Here is a 17,716-nt window from a genome sequence, read left to right on the forward strand (position 1 = left end):
TGTGGAAATGCACAGTTCACTGCTTGTACTTATTTACTGAGCCTGAATTGGGGGGTGGCGGCCGTGATCCTCGAGGCCCACCGGTCATACAACGTTTTGGATTGAACTGAGCGACGGAGCTAATTGATCAGTTCAGTGATTGACTAAATTCAACAGACCTGCTCTTCCAGGTGGGTTAAATGACTGCACATCCTGCAGCTCTACTGGAGCAGTGTTTCCCAACCCTGTCCTGAATAGATCATGATAGGGCAATGTTGATTTCTCAGACTTAACTGCCTCCTCCCTGTCTTCACGAAAATAGAAAGCATTACATTTGCTGGGGTGTGTGTTTGGAAAGCATTACATTTGCTGGGGTATGTGTTTAGTTTCGGACACGTTCCAATACCCCTTTCCATTGTGTTTTATTGATTTGAGGTAAATCTATCAGTAATGGCTTGCCGACATGCCAGGGTGCAGGGCACGCAGCCTTCACATTTGACAGCATCTGCTTATTATCACATACTTGATATTACACTGTGCTCTTGTGTCTGAGAGTGGGCTACGAGTGGACCAAGTTTTGGGATTATTGAATCAATAGTCTTTGTCCGAGTTTAATCGCCGACGTCCAATATTGTAGCTATCGTAAATCCCCCAAAAACGGCTGATGGAAATGCACTTAAGCAGGCAAATTAAAGTAGCGCTCAGGGGATGGATCATAAGCCGACATACCAGCTATGTTTAAAAGACGCTTTTGGTCTATGTTTAGTCTGAAAACATTCCTATCATAACTACCATCTCCTCAGTGGTCAAGCTGCATTATGAGTCAAGGAAAGTATGTGAGGTTAATCTATGAAAAGGTTGACGATCATTATGCTTTCCTTTTAAATGGTTGATATTTTAAGGGTTCCTATCTTTATCCGTCACTTATAGGAAACATGATCCGCTCTCCGCTGAAGTGTCAGTCTGCATGTAATAGCGATCTCAACACGGTGTGTTGTCTCAGAATGTCGCATGTCATTTGAATCGGAGCTGTTGTTTTAGCCGGAGTCATGGGGACGTTCAATAAGAAAGGACTCTTGGCTGGCTTATGACGGTTATACGTTTCCTGATAGAGTGCCGCAGTATAGATTTTTCTTTCAAACAGATAGCTAATGACATGGGAAGGGCAGGCATATATAGGTGTGTGTGTGTGTGTGTGTGTGTGTATGACATTTCCGCTGTCATAGCTGAACCTTCATCCACATGATTATTTGATGATCACAAAGTTTAGCACAATGATATATTCTTGTTTCTGTAGTTATCATGAACTACAGAAAGAATTCCGTAGTTATCATGAAACAACTCTGTGTCACTGGGTTATCTGTCCCTCCCAGGACTTCTCTGGAGTGGTCCTAGTTAAGAGACAGACTCAAAGCTGGAGCATTTTACAGTTGTGTGAGGAAATGCAAATGTCTAGAGTGACTAGCCTGCTCCCATAGCTGGACAATAAGTGCTGTTAGCCAGCTTCCCTGACTATGGTTGTCAGGTCACACTGTTCTGATAGAACTCCAGGTCTAAAGCAAGAAAACAACATCTTGACCATTAGACCAAGAAACAAATCCTCATTGGCCTGAGGGCCGACACTGATTGTGAAGGTGGGGCTGCACATCAGAGCAACCACGAGTCACGTGTGCAGATACAGAAGACCACGGAGTACGCAGTCAATTTCAGTCTTTTTGTTTTTCCTTTAAACAGAACTTGAAAAGCAATTCTGAAGATCACCAACCAGAGATATGTTACTGTGTTTGAATTGTAATGCTTTCCAGATTATAATTTCTTTCACGGATCATGTTAATTTTACATGACAGGGTCTCTGCTGCAAAATATCAGAATTATTAATCCCACTAAATAGCTTTAGAACAAATCTAAATTACAAAACCACCAATATCAAATAAAACGATGTGCTATGAAATGCCTTATCTTATGCCTTTTTTCGGATGTAGCTATAGTAGTGTTACAAAGGTTTCGTACTCACCAAATACATATTCTGCCAAAGGTTTCGTACTCACCAAATACTTATTCTGGCAAAGGCTTAGTATTCACCAAATATTTATTCTGCCAAAGGTTTATTATTTCTCAAAATACTGAAAGTACGCTAGACTTGCATAATCACAAGAAAATCAAGGGATTTGATTTTATATCAAATATACATTTTTAGTCAGCAGAACAGAGCGACAGGTTTTTTTCCGGTCCTCCTAAGACTTTTTGACATCAGAAAACACATAGCAGGAACCAAGGTATGTGGACTGACCCCTAGTGACTGACAGACCTATTTACTCTGCCTTGGTGAATGCTGATGGGATCTGGCATGTCCTTTCCATCTACCAAGCAAGCATCTCATTTCCCCTTTAGGTAATAGGGTCGGTCATTCTAGGACAACAAAGGGTTACATCCAATTTAGGGGGCAAGCCAGATAAAGAGAGAGCATTATTCTATGTCAACAGAGATGGGAAAACCGATTGCTTTGGTCAACGATTCCAAACAACCAGTTTTATTTTAGTGTCTAGGCTCAATCTTCTAAACAAAGGAAATCAATATGTATGTATTCTGCCAAGGAAATGTGTGAGCTTACAAAACCCATTCTGGAGATTCTCTAGTCTATACGTAGATTCAATTTTGTCTCCAGATAAATGAGATACTGTAAGGCATCTATACCTGAGAGATTCTTCTTTTCCCCCTTTGTATTCCAGACTCAAAAACATGCATGATGAAACCTTTTTTCTCTCACTGAATCTACCTAAATAATATTTACATTACATTGTAGTCATTTAGCAGACACTCTTATTCATGACATTTACTGTTAATGCATTCATCTTCAGATGGCCAGCACAACAACTCAACTGAATCATAGAAAGTGCTTAATAATGAAGTAGTTATGACTGAAACTGTTGTTCTTGCTTGAGAATTTTTTCCCTCACAATTTGCCTTAAAAGCAACCCAGACCTTAGCTCGAAAGTGTTTTGTTCTCTGTTTATAGTGATCTTTGTGTTTATCTCTCCCCAAATGTACACATTTTGCAAGAATATGCAAAGCATTACATAAAGTTATTGCGATTTTAAACCACTTGTAGTGGTTAGAGATTGTCATCCAATCTCTGATAACTTCGTTTGGTACTACACCTCTCATTTTGATGTAAATGACTGCAGCAAATAAGGAGTTTTAGACTAAAGCCCACAGAAACATGTGGGTTTCTTTCAGGTCTACCATTTCCATGCAGTTGGGAAAGCTGGTTTCAGGTAATGCTGTTTGTTCAGGCAGTTAAGCACGGCCATGCAAGTCAGCTAGTTCCGGTTCACCTATTTACAGCACATCCTAGTAATGTGTTCAGCGAGGACAAGCTTACGGTCTAGCACAGCATAGCACCTCGGGTGGTCGGACTATTGACATTCTGTCTTTCGACCACTTAATTCATGACGACTCAATGGTCACATCAGGAAGAAAAATAAAAACATACTGGATTACCAGGTTGAGGCTATGGTCAAGGAGATCAGATGGTCGTGCCGCCGCCGGATGCCTAACCTCCAATACCAGGCACAAACAAATGACACATAGGTGATTCACATTCCCCTCACACAAAAACTCTGCCTGTTGTTTTAACTTTCAGTCAGTATGACTGCAGTGAGTGTCTTTGAGCCCATACCATCAGGAGGACAGTGCCAGATTCTCTCCAGGTCCTATTCAATACACATTCTTAACATTATTGATTTATCCACTGTAATAGACAACATGCTGTTAATATGTGTGTGATTGTGGTTTAACAGGTTTAACAGGTAGACATTTTTGATGATCATACTACTGGGGGGTTTTCTGTGTTGTTTGGAACACGGCAATTAGCACTACTTTTTTTTGGTTCTTTCTGCTCTGTTACAAAGAGATGCATCTCTATATTGATTGTATTTTCAGGAGCTGGATTTTTTAAATTTTCTCAGCCTCATTATTTCAGCCATGTTTGATCTGATGACTCCCTGTGGTATAGGGAGACACCGTCTTGTCTGCTGATGGCTGCAGGGAGGTTCTGCTCCAATGTAGTGGTGCTGTTTATTCCAACAGAGGCGAGGACCATTCCCCACAGATGGATGTTGAGATATAATCACTAATCAGCCCCTCAGGTTTATGACATTATTCCAATATGAAAGGGGTTGGGGTAGAGGAGGCAGATCCAGCAGAGTTTGTTCGTGTATCTTTGTGGTGGAAGACCAATATAAGTACACTGTAATGTACTGTGTGTGTGTGTGTGCGCGCACTTGTTTTTTTTTTCTCTCTGACTCCTCTTTCTGACTCAGACTGCAGCAATTTAAAAAAATTCCTAGACTCTCACTCTGAAGTGTTATATTTGTGTATGCTTTTGTGTATGTCTTTCTGTATGTCTTTGTGTGTGTTTTTGTGTGTGTGCTTTTGTGTTTGTGTGTGTGTGTGTATGCGGGCGCGCGTGTGTGGAGATCGCCGCTGCTGGTGTAGTCTGATTAAACTCCATTCCCCTAGCCAAAGAAAGAGGAGCTTGCAGCCCAATTTAGCCCTGCGGTGAAGGATCCTGGGAGATTTCACCAAAGCAGGGTGGAAGGGAAGATGTCCAGAGGGCTACAGTGAAGTGGAAATGTGTGCTGGGTGAAATATTGCTGCATCTGTGCCAAATGCTGTTCAAATAAGAAGAGCTTTTCTTGCATTAGTGCTTTAATCAAAGAGGATATTATGGTTGCTGTCAGACACTCAAGACGGATGTTGCTGGGTAAAGCTGCTATAGTTACAAAATACTGACGAGTGGCTGTGAAATTCTGCATCCGCTGCTCTGATTGACAGATTTATACGGAAACATGCTTTTGACTGAGATGAAATTGACTGTAAAAGACAAGATGGAAAGTATCTTGTATAAATTCACTGTGAGAATTCTCAAACTTCTCCAAGCAGGTTATGAAACGTAACTGCATCACCATAAATATTTGCACTAGGTAAAAAAAAATCTAAAGCTTCTTACATAACTTCAAATATTTCTTGAGGATTTGAGAATTAGGGCTTATGTAAATATCTTATCCCCCAAGCAGTCTCCGTTGTGTCTTGAGGAATCTGAACGTATCTGTAGGGATTATTGTCTCTCTTTACTGCAAACTGAATATTTCCCCCATTCCCTCAGCCAAGCCTATTCAGGTTCTCTTTTGTCAGAATCCATTCAAACATCTCCCCAGATGGATTTTGAGCAGGGCGCTGGGTCTGACCCTCGTTCCTCCATTTTTGCTGACATGGATGAAAGCTTTATGAGACATGCTATTGCTGTGTGAAAAACATGAGCTCCCCAAGCCAATGGACTCAATTCAATTAAACTGGCATAGCAGTATTTACTCAGTAGCTCTTTTTCCAATGGTGATGTGACAGACTGATCTTGGGTATTGTACAAAAATCAACGTCTACTAGCAGGGCAAAACCCCTAATAGGTATGCCTTCACTTTTCTGTATTTGTCGATATGGGATGCATATTGTAAATCAAGTCATTGCCTAAACATTGCTATAATGAATTCCTGCCTAAGTGGCAAGTGGACTGTGAAGCCAGATGCGCTGAGAAGGTTATGCAGCACGAGGTAATTATCACACAACATGGGCACTGCTTGTGATGGATGGACTGTACCTGAAAGAAATCCCCAAACCAGGGTTTGATCAATGTAATCTATTTAACATATTACAGAGAACATTTGTAGTGGCGTCAGTTCTGTCCATACAGTTGAGCAGGGGAGTATGAAAACCTACAGGTACATCCGCCTTTGTCTTTTAATAGGGTTTGTAAGCAAATGTATCAGTCAGAATTGCAGCCTACTTTTTTAATGAATCCTGCAATGAGGTGTGAAATTGCAAGCTGGCAGTTTAAGCTAGACAATTAAAATATTTTATCACAAAAACCTCTGGATGCCAGTTCAGGTTTCATAATATTACGTTGAAAAATTAGGACTACCAGCCTTTATAACAGGAAATATGGAAGACTAATGAAGACTTGTAGTTTAATCATTTCTGTATGGTTTTATCTTCCCACTGCTGGGAAACATACTGAACACATACCATAGCCAGAGGTTTTATAAGGCATCTCTAACATGTCAAGCTAATGAAGTGAAAGGAACGGACTTTTAGATAAACCAATCATATTGGAATAAGCTTATGAAGGCAGGGTATTTCCCAATACCACAACAACTATCGCTGCTAACAGATCAAGAGCATCTCTTGATATTGCTTTGATATGAATATTAATGAAGCTGAGCTTCAAGTATTTGAAGTGAGGTTTTGCATGGCATAAAAATTACAATCGCTCCTACAATATGCAGGACGAATGTCTTTCATTCCCCTTTATCGACTGCTACTGCAACACAATTAAACAAGTGATTACATAAAGCACCAAAAGAGCAGACCACTGTCATCAGATTGCAAAGGTTCTGTGGTAATGGAGGAACCGGTCTTGCGTGTTACATACTGAGCTATGGTTTGCCCAATACAATTCGATGTCACAGATCACTGGTCCCATCAATGGTACTTCTGTCCTGGCTTTGTAAACTGCTATTCCAACCAATAACAAAAACAGATTGAGCATAGAAACCGCTAAACCTATGATATCATTACCTCTGAATTTTCTCTGTAGTGACCTGCTTTCAAGAAAACATGTCATCTTCTAATGCGTCATTTGCCTACATGGTATATTGTATATGTCTCATGTTTGGACGTTTTACCCCGATCTGTTCACATTTGATGTGATCACAGTCACTGTTTCTCATTCAGGTTCGGTTTGCTTGAAAATTATTGGCATCCTTAATATGCAAAAAAAAAAAAAGATAAATAATACACATAGTATTGTGTCTAATTTTGTTTTTCGTTTGCTCAGAGATAACCTCAGATGTTGGTTTCTTTTTTCTTTTTTTTGGGGGGGGGGGGGGGGGGTGACATTCAACATGTCAGACTCCTGGCAGAGGTAACCAGGCTTTTGGTATGAACGCACAATTGTTAACCTGGAGAAGAAGGGGGGGGGGGGCGGGGGGGGACGACATTACCTCTTAAAGCCACAAAAAAATGCACTGTTAATAAAATGCAAAGTGCTTTGAAACCCATCGAAAGAACTAGCGTGCGCTGAGGAGAAAGTGGAGGTTCAGACAGAGTGTCGTCATGTGACCAGAACTCCTGAAACCTTCCAATGGCGGTGGGGATAGTGTTAAAGCCTTCAGCAAAGTCACAGCTCTGATAATGAGGACCCTGTGACAGACAGAAAAAGCAGGATGTCACTCACAGTAAATGTCTTCCTGCACTAAAGTAAATACTTATCCGGGGCTCCTTCCACTGACAAAGACAGATGGAGGGAGTTCTACGCTCAGAGAATGTGTCCACCGCAACTGAGCTTCCAAGGGCAAAACAATTCTTCTAAATCAAGATCACAAGTTCTCGTTACACGCAGCAGGAGAATTTAGTACGAAAGTATGTACTTCCCTTAAGTCAATAAATGCTCGATTGAGGCATCAATGATGGCTTATTTATAGGCATAACATTCATCACAGCGTGACTACAGTACATTTAACATGGGAAACGGAGATTCCTGAAATTGACAATTTTGGCGTCTCAGAATGAAAATGATCTATCTTAACCGATGTGTATGGTAAAATGTAAAGGTTAAGTAAGGAACAGTAGCCAGGAGGAGACGCCATGTGACATGCAGGAGTCCCTCTTCAACAGCAGAGATTTTAGAGAAGGGAACAGTACCCTGGGCTGTCATCCTTCTTGTCAGTACATTTCGGTACACATTTCTCTCATAACGTTCACTCGCTATTCATGACAGTGGCACTTATAACACTTGTTTTCATGTAACACTGAAAATAAAGCTTTTCAGTCATCAGGATTCTTCAACCCTGCCTTCATTCACCATGGAATATCCACGGAACACCATAGTCCAAGATCCATTGTCTCTGGTTAGGAGGGGGTCGTTAACATCCGACAGTCCTGACTGATAAATCCCAGGTAACTCCAGGTGAACTTAAGAAATTACTGGATGTTCAATATACTCCTTGGTGATACACTTGATTTAACATATTTTATAAAATACCATTGCATGGGTACTGCCATTATGAAAACGCTGTCTCTCCTTCAATTCGTCAGGGATATCCTTTATCTTCTAATAGTGCATAAAGCTCGTTGCAGTTCTCTAAAAATATCCTATGTTTGTCATGTCCAGCAATACTGTCTTTCAGTCTCTGTTATTTTTTATTTTTTATTATTGTAGCCCAAGAAGTCACATAACAGCACAGGTCTTGGCTTTGGTCTTCTGGAAGTCTGACACCACCGCTGGCTGATCTGGTCTGCTGTGGGAGATCCTCTTGGTAGTCCTGGAGGACTTGTTTCGTTTGACGTTCTTGTTGCTCTTGTTGACGCAGGCCAGCGTGGCCACATGGAAGATGTCTCTGACACTGTTCTCCGACTGCAGGGACGAACACTCAATGTAGGGAGCACTGATCTGCTTGGCCATGTTGGAGCCCTGAAACAGAACAACGCCCAGACATCAGCCTCAGGATTAGCCTAGTATGCACTATTCCCGTGAATAGTACAGGATCATGTTCCAGGGCATGATCCAGACTGAGGTTTAGAATGACATGACTCCCACCTGATCGTAGGACACCGGTGTTTGTCCACTGTGAGATTTGGTGAAGAGCTCTGTGCGTAGGTCTGACTTGCATCCCACCAGCAGCATCTTTGTGTTGGGACAGAACTCCTGAATCTCTCCTTTCCACTGGAGGGGAGAAAAAAGTGAGAGGTCAGCATTAGGCAGAGACTGGGCCCCTGTGCAGGGTTAGGCGGAAAGGGCCATTGATAAGGTTCTCTCAAGGATAAGCTTACACCTCCTCTCTGAATGACATCCCCCAGCAGGCAATATATTGAGCCTTAGTGACGTCACAGGTCAAAGGGCACTTGGCATCAACAATATCCATGTCTGGGATCTATAAGACCATGTGTTAGACTACTTGTCAATCTAATGTTAGTTTGTTTTCTCATTCATCCCAGTCTGGACATTGGTACTAGTCCTAGAACCCTCTCTCATTGGTCCAGTCGTAGTTGTCTTTAGAATGGCCGTTTTCACAGGCCACTTGACCGAGACACACAAACTGAGTCCGTTCCAGAGAGGGTAACGGGTCAAGAGAGAAAATGCCATTGAGACAGATCACTGTTCTCCAGTTTAAAGGGAGTGGAGGCAGCTTAGCCCCCGGGAAAATAGTCGGCATAATTGTCTCCAGAAAACACTCACCTTTTTCAATACACTATCCAGAGTATCTGGTCTACTGATGTCAAAGCAGATGAGGACGGCATCAGCGTCCGGGTAGGAGAGAGGTCGCACATTGTCATAGTACGCAGATCCTGTAATTCAAACATCACCAAGTTCGATCAGATTATAGCGGTCACCCTTCCACAAAAGACTGACAGCTATTCAAATGTCATGGACATCACATTTGCATGCAAAACTTCAAAGTTGATGTGTCTGAGAATGGACAAATAAATTACCAATGAAAATGCCAAATGATAATATCAAGACGTGTCTATTGTAGACATCGAAGTGAAGGGATGTTGGAGAAAATAAGCTTATTAGAAGTGTTTTGGAGGTTAAATTAAAACAATAATCTTTGTGGGACTGAATAATGGCAAGTCTTTGAGTTAAGTCAAAACATGGATTGTCATAAGAGAAAGCTAGGCAAAGTACAATACATTTGAAATTTCTTATTAAAATGTTCTATTATTATTCCTATTTTAATAATTTTGTTATAATCTGCTACACCTACTGTTATGGATGTTAATGATTCTGAGAAGTATAGATTTCTTCATCAACATATTTCCGTACATATTTAGTGTCATTTGGAAAATATTAAAAGCTACCTTGCATAATTGCATACCATTGAATAATTGCAGATTAATCGTTTTCACAACCAAACACTAACATTTATTTAACTTTAAGCAATATAAACAGTTGAATGTAGACCCAAAAAACAGAATGAGGTCAGTAAATTGTGGAAGACTTCCATTAGAAAAGGTCCATAAGTATTCATGCTATTCTTACCCAACATAAAAAAATCACATGACTTTGCTGGAAAGAAAGTTACACAGCCTTCCCCCTTACAACAATGATCCAAACCAGCTGTAGTCAAGGATCAGCTAGGGGGGAAATCCTGATTTTAATTTTTATTCAAAGTTACATAAAAAAAATATATAAAAAACACATTTTCCGGTTTGTATGCAAATCACCACACAACCACTAAGCAGCACATATATGCATACCAGTGTCCAAAACTGAGCACATTAACATCATGGTTTTCCCCAGCAACATAATCTATTGATTATGTACAGGGATCTCCACCAATGGAAAATAGATCCAGGCCTTGAGACCAGTTTTTCCTATCACATTGAATAGGCCCAAAGTGAAAAGTTAAATAACAATACTTGTGTAAAATGATTTAAGGATTTGACAAATAGTCATTTCTAAAACTTTACAATTTTGGATAATTAACATAAAAGTCCAACAGGTTTGTTGGGAAAGAAAGACCAGTGCCTCCCCACATATGTCATCCACCTTACAATAATTACAGAGCCAGTCAACAGCTAGAATAAATATAACGGTTGTTTTTAAACCTGAATTTTTTATTCTGTGAGGCATGTCTACCTAGCCAAAATCATAGAAATGTGTGTTTATATAAACGAACAATGGCACAATCCCAGTCATATTGGTAACTCGTGATAACTGGTGCAGCTGTAGATCAGCCCTCTCTAAATTATATAGATTCATCTCTTTCAATTGAAACCGCTTGTATGTGCAGTGCGCTTTGAGTGTTTTCCAGCCACATGCTTTTATGAACATTCATGTGTAGATGACTGCCATGTGTGCAGTGCTGTGCAAATACTGTAATCAAATAAATAATAGTTTATCAAAATGTTAAGCTAAACAATGAAAGATATTGTTCAACTTGCTAGTGAAATATAAAAAGCACTTAATTCCCCATTGCCCAATAAAAGAAACTCCCCAGAAAGAAAAACATTTCTAAATGCACCTTAGCATGCCGGTTTTTCATTAAATATTAAAAACAGTATTCTTAGCACAGTAGGTTATAACATATATCATACAAAATAAGTGATGATATTTTACACACATACAGGACGAAATGATAGAAGATATCCACAGTCCATCTTTAACTAGAACATATAACCGTATTCTTCAAAATATTACCAACTGCTTCAGTAAAAGTAAAGAATACTGACTTTTGTCTGGAATTGCCCATAAGTGAAACTTACAGTCTCCAACCAACAAAATCCCTTTAAGTGTTTATCCAAGAACTATTTTCGTGATGTGCCGTACAGTAAATAGTGTCCACCCCAACCATCTGAAACCCAACTTCACTGTGACCTGCATATTTTCTTCTGTAGCATTTTGTGTACTGTGGAATGCAGAGAAGCCTTAAAGCTGTTGAGGTGCTGTGGTGGACTGGTTAAAGTTGCATTCAGGTAAATCCACTAAACCAAAACGAATGTCCAGAAGCTGTCCTCTTTCCATTGTTCTTCTGTGAGAAATGGCAGGGATTTTCTAGTATCCAACAAAGTATCCATCAACGCACTTTGAATTTCACAATGAGAGGGGTACATCCTCACCCAAGTACACACCCCGGATAGTTGTCTCATAGATTTCAATGATTGTGGCAAGAGATGCCTGTAGATCCCTTGAGGTTCCCCTGGGGTTCTTCTACGAGCATCTTTCAGTCAGACAATTTGATGGTAAAGGTTAAGGTGTACCAACTGTTTACACATAAGGGAATAGCATTTCTGTTTATTTGAATTGTATAAATGTTTCTACCGTTTTTGTTTGTGTGATTTGTTAAATTGTGTTACCTTTATCAAAGAATGTTGTTAGAATTTAGTTCATGTATATGTAAAAAAATGAATTTAAAAAAAATCCACTTTTACTGAGTTTTACACATGACTTTAGACAGCCTTTAATCCAAACAGTCACACATACTTCAAACAAGTCTACACTGTAAGAAACTTTGTGATTCTGAAAAAGAAGATTCATTTTCTAAGGGCTCAATGCCAAAGAGCTTTTTCCTATAAAATACAAAGCAGTAGAAGAACCCAGGTTCCTGACATTGAATTCTATTTCACATCATGACTGGAAATCATAACAATTCCTCTATTACTTGTGAAGCTGGCTTTACAGCAAACACCCCCACCCAAACCAGAAATGTTTTGATTCTCAAATGGAATCCAGATGTTCTCACTCCCTGGACAAACACAAGGAGCAAAAACCAATGACACCATCACCATCTGTCTCTTAACATTCTCACTCTAATTTACCTAAACACAATTAAACCCAGTTTGAATTCTCAGGAGTAAACGTTTGTACCAATGAGCCCGTTTGGATATTTTGACACAATTGAGTGCCTATAAAACATACTGTGGTTTGACATGGACGCCCACAAATCCACACAAGCAGATGTAAACAATTATGGAATATTTTCATGTCTGGTGATTCAAATTTCTTATGTTAAACAAACAGCCATAAGGCACCTATTTTCATAACTTAGCCTTACGGTCTTTTAAAAGACCCAACCAGGACATGTGAGGGATTTGGAATGTCTCAATTCTGGTATGGTTTTCCATGGTAACATTAAAATAGTTTTGTAAGATTAAGTTAATGGAAATGGGAGGACTACCACCATTCCAGATTGTTCTGCAAGAAATGGACTCTAAAGAGCTGGATGTTAGGGAAGAGAGGCCATTGAATTTGTTACTGTAACATACTGTTTGAAATGACTGAAATGACTAAAGCAATACTACAGAAACAAAACAGCTTTCATTTTAACACATCCTACCATCAATCAGCTGGGTATGTAAATGGGGCATCATACCCATCTAAGCCAATGCACATTAACCAGGATACTAGTAGTTGTGCATTGAATCAAATAGAGGGCATGTGTCCATGGGGACTTTTACCATGGGTTGAAGGTAAACACTCACCTGACACAAAACACGTTTTGATAACTCACATCCCACCAGTGAAATCCCTCCACTATGCACATGTATCTATATAATTACCAACAACACTGGAGACCCCTCCTTTCTAAAGAACCTTTACGCTAACTGGGTTACAGAGCTATTCTCAGATGCTATTCCTCATGCATGTTGCTCCAGAAAGCTCTAACAATGAGTAGGCCGATATGTAATGACAAAGGAGCTACACAAGACCATTGGGGCTACCCTGTGTTTTAGTGAGTCCACCTACTCACCAAGAGAGGTACTGCTGTATATGTATGCCAAGCTTAGTCACACGGGATTATGTTGCATTAATGATTAGAATGGACGTCGACTCTTTTTACAAAACTAGCAAATGGGTTGACTGTGCATAATGAAGTGGAGTGAAAGATAAGAGAGCTGCCAGGTGTCAGAGGTTTCATACCCGTACGTTGCTGTACTCCAGTTATCCCCCGGAGATACGACTGTGCTGACAATAAACAAGGCCGTCGTACACCTCAAAATGTGCCGCTCTGTTCACATTGTTACCAAAACAGCAAGGTCAACGTTATCACACCATCGTGTTTTGACAAGAGAGGAGCCTGGTACGGAGGAATGGAATGGAATGTATGATACCAGTCAAAAGTATGGACACACCTACCTACCACAGTGCCAGTCAACCCCCCCCCCGTGAGGTGAGCTCAGCTCTTCCTCACTCTTCCACACACTGCCAGGCATGGAAGGCAGCTGCGGGAGCAGCCCAATCACACAGCCAGTCCAGGCTGGAGGACTCTGAGGCTGTATAGGAGGTAATTACCTCCAGACCCCGGGCTGGAAGGAGATCCTCCAGGGACCTCTATGGGATTCCTTCTGAGTGTGCTAGGCTGTGAGGGGGAGCGGCTATATAGTACTGAAAGACGACTGGCCCCGACAAGCTCATGGAGCGAAAATGTGTGTATGTTGGCCAGGGGGAAAGAACTGCCTCTCGTTTCATTACTGACCTTTTAGCGCTAGCTGTTCTCATTATTGACAGAAATAATGTATTGTAACTGAAGTACAAATGCACCCCCCCCCCGCAGAGGCATACCGAACTACAACATAAGCTATGCTAGATTTTCCTTTCCCTGAGAGTGCAATATATATATTTCTTAAACTAGGTAGACGAAGATGGTAATTTCCCAACACTGATGTTATATTCTGTACTGTCAACAACATGTTCTTATGTCCTCAACAGCATATGGGTGAGTCGCGTCAGAGGAGCACTATAGAATGCTTGCGGTTATACACAATGTTTTCCGTAACCGTTAAATGACTCCCTCAACCCCTTCCGTCACATTCCAGAGTATAAGCGTGACTGTACTTCTCAACGGGTTCAGCCGTAAATGTAAAGCGCATCAAATGTGGCCAATACTGCATATCAGGTTTTCGTTCTTGTCTTATGATGTAGAAAGCTCTGTTTACGCCAACTATTTATTAACCACAACAGGCAGTGGTGCATGTTTTCAGAAAGCACAAACAGTCCTTACCTGAAGTGTCCCACAGACGGAGTTCAACTCTCTGCGTATCGATTTCAAAACTGGCTGTGTAGTTCTCAAAAACGGTGGGAATGTAGCCCTACAGATACAATTTAAATGTAGAATAAGCATTATTATCATCATCAATACAGTTTCCATACGACGGCACAAAAAAGTTTAAGCAAGCTGATACGTGCAATAAATGTATTAACGAACCTCTGGAAAGGAATCTTTTGCGAACACATTTAGTAGAGCGGTTTTACCACATTCACTGTCCCCAACGACCACTATTTTACATTTTATGCTTGAAATCAAATCCATTTTTGAAATGTGTGTGATATTATCCTCCGTCTTTCCATGAAAAAGAAAGTATCCTAAAGAATAAAGTTGTGGATCAATATAGAATCCGAAGCTTGTAAGATTTCCAAAGATGATGAACAGACAACATTTCTCAGCTGCACGAAATAACCTATTCTGAAACGACAACGTCCTAGGCCGTCGAGAAACTTAAAATTAAAATATACATATGTATAAAACCTTAAAATAATTAATACGAAGAGAGTAAAGGGCGACATTCACGAATCGTTCCACATTGCCACTCCTGTATTCAAGAGCTCAAGATCAGTTATGAGACGCAACGGTCCACATACAGGGTAAGTTTTAGGAGAGTCACTAAGGGCGTTGCGCAAGTACAGTAGACGATCTCACATACATTCAAATCAGATTCCACAGTGAAGATAGTGAATCGCACAATGCCTGACTGACATTCAATTCACTTCAGTACAGTCCTTATTGCTAATACCATATTAATTGATGCTTAATCAGTTAGACAAACTAAATATTGTAACATTGAAATGTTTTATATTCATGTATCCATCACAATTGTTTGATATTGATTCAACCTTTCAAGGACTTTCTGGACCGTAGCCTGGGGTATTTTCTTTTGAGATTTTTTACCAGTGCACAGAATCTAGTGCAGGGACTCCAGTACTACAGAGCAGTGGCTCCCAAACAAGGTACCTGACCTATCCACAGGGGGTATTTCAGAAGACTCAAGAGACCATAGACAAACTAGCAAGACCAACATAAGGGGGTACCTCAGGGGTACTTAGAGCAGAGTAACATTTAAGTGGTGGTACAGTAACCAAAAAGGTTGGGAATCCCTGAGCACATGACCTTCAGATCCAAAACCTTGAGAGTCCTGAAAACAGCTGGATTTGTGCATTCCTGCTGAGGAGGGTGGCCTCCCTCACTGCCATGTTCACCTGAAAAACAATCGCAGTCTCACGGCTTCAATACAGAAAAAAACAGACTTTTCATAAGATCCCTGAAAACAATAGTAAATCAATAACATTATTCTGCTGTAAAAGTTCAGTTCTATGATGGATTCCATTTTACTGAATCACGGTCTTGCTAGGTAATGGAGTGAGAACAGTCAGCTAGATAAGAATGAGTTAAACACTTATTCTTCTTCTGAGGAAAGCTATGACTCAAGTTTCTTTCACACTCTGATTGCTTTTCTGTCAGGCGGCATACAGTAGTAGACATCACCAAGATTCATCTCTTTCTGAATCCAGTTTCTTCCTCCCTGGGAGCTTCCATTGTCTGGTTGTTACTCGTTCTGTGGAACATACAGGGACTCAGGCACAGAACGGCTTTTGTTGTCAACAGTTACTGTAACCCAATTTAACTGGAAGGTTGCAAGGGCAGGATTTTCCTTCTTGTCTACTTTGTCACACAAGTCTAGAAGGTGTAGGTGCGACATTATGAAATCTAAGTTAAGATAAAGCTGTACAATAGTGATCTCAAAATTGGATGACTGTACTGTGAGATGTAGAGATGAGTAAAGACAAGACTCTAACAGCCGGCCATGGCCTGTGCCTTGCCAGTCTTTCCATTTCTATTTTCTGTGTGTTTTAGTTTTATGGTGTTGATTGTATTTTGCTGTGTAACCCCAAAGTTATTTTTTTTTTTTACTGACTTGCTAGTTTAAAGGCTCTTTTCAAAAAGATGCAGAGCGAGCCTGGTGTTGGTGCTTAGTGTCAGTGGAGTATGTAGGACAGTTATTGTGTGTGTGAATAGAGGGAGAAAAGCTTGGGTCAAGCTCAGCCCCTGGAGCATTCCAAGTCAAAGTTGTGAGAGTGAGGGGTTTTTCTTTTTTCAGATGTTCTGCTCCGGCAACAACATAACTCTGGAGGATATTATAATTTCAGTTGTTTACAAAACATATTCAAGTAAAAGTTATTGGCATTACTGGGAAGAACATTAATGCTATAATAAAATTGTTCACAGTCATGAGGAGACATATGTACAAAGCAGTTTTGATCCAAATCCCCCAAAAAACTCAAACTTCCAGCTGAGAAAGCAAGGGAGTTCATGTTGTGAGACCTGTGCTTGGGGCCAAAAATAATAATAGCTGAAGTGGTGGACAGCAAAGGCATACAGCCATACCTACAGTACAGAACCTGATCAAAGAAAAAAGCTTAAGGTGTGTGACCTATGCAGGAGCCACAGTCAAAAGATCAGTGAACGTTCTGTCTGTGATATGACATTACCTTTTCATATTGAACCTGAAACCCACATATTTGACCGTGCTGTGAATAACTTGCTGATTGTTTTTTGCATCTCAAAAATATCTGAAACTAACACATTCACTTTGGTCAAATGATGTAGAGATGATTTCGGTAGTTCTGCATCCAGCTTAGTAGAAGTGTTTCTGTAATTCTGTAAGTGTTTCATGCACTACTCTCACACATACTATGACTGTAAAGTAGGAACACACAACCATCACACAGTTCCACAATGATGATGCACTGCTGCCTCCTGGTTAGGTGCAGATTGAGTTGGTACCTCAGGGGTCAGTAGTGTCTTCGTCGCTTTGCCCCATAAGCTTTCTATTGTGGCCTGCTCCTCCTTAAGCCTGCCTCGCTCTTTCTTTTAATGTCTATCATAGCCTTTTAATTGTCCTCTGTTTTTCATTAAGCAGGGGTGCATTAGCCCTTAATAGCCAATAAAAAGCAACATCTCGATAAATACCGTCATGGATACTCACCTGAAACCTTTGCAAAAATGTTAAATAGTACTGTATATACATTGCCCAATTGTTTTTCTGGAAGAATACCTCAAATCCTTTGTGAATGGAAAGATTTGACTCATTCACTGTGCAGCCTATTTCACGGACACCTTTTCGG

General features: G+C 40.4%; 1 protein-coding gene across 1 annotated transcript; it reads right to left on the reverse strand.

Moving 5' to 3' along the window:
- Positions 1-7,488: 7,488 nt before the first annotated feature.
- Positions 7,489-15,140, reverse strand: LOC105016241 (rho-related GTP-binding protein RhoE-like). The gene is made up of 5 exons (XM_010879932.3): positions 14,742-15,140; positions 14,538-14,625; positions 9,272-9,381; positions 8,633-8,758; positions 7,489-8,506 (listed from the first exon to the last, which is right to left on the reverse strand). Exons 1-5 carry the CDS (start codon positions 14,844-14,846, stop codon positions 8,264-8,266), a joined length of 672 nt encoding a protein of 223 aa, XP_010878234.2. The 5' UTR covers positions 14,847-15,140; the 3' UTR covers positions 7,489-8,263.
- Between the last annotated feature and the right edge of the window lie 2,576 nt (positions 15,141-17,716).

This window comes from Esox lucius, chromosome 16 (genome assembly GCF_011004845.1).
Source record: "Esox lucius isolate fEsoLuc1 chromosome 16, fEsoLuc1.pri, whole genome shotgun sequence".
NCBI lineage: Eukaryota > Metazoa > Chordata > Actinopteri > Esociformes > Esocidae > Esox > Esox lucius.

Excerpts from the sequence above, each read along its gene's own strand:
- LOC105016241 (XM_010879932.3), bottom strand. The coding sequence starts at position 14,846 with ATGGATTTGATTTCAAGCATAAAATGTAAAATAGTGGTCGTTGGGGAC. Across the intron at positions 14,626-14,741 it reads CAAAAGATTCCTTTCCAGAG|GGCTACATTCCCACCGTTTT; the intron begins GTTCGTTAATAC and ends TTGTATCTGTAG. Across the intron at positions 8,507-8,632 it reads CACCGGTGTCCTACGATCAG|GGCTCCAACATGGCCAAGCA; the intron begins GTGGGAGTCATG and ends GTTCTGTTTCAG.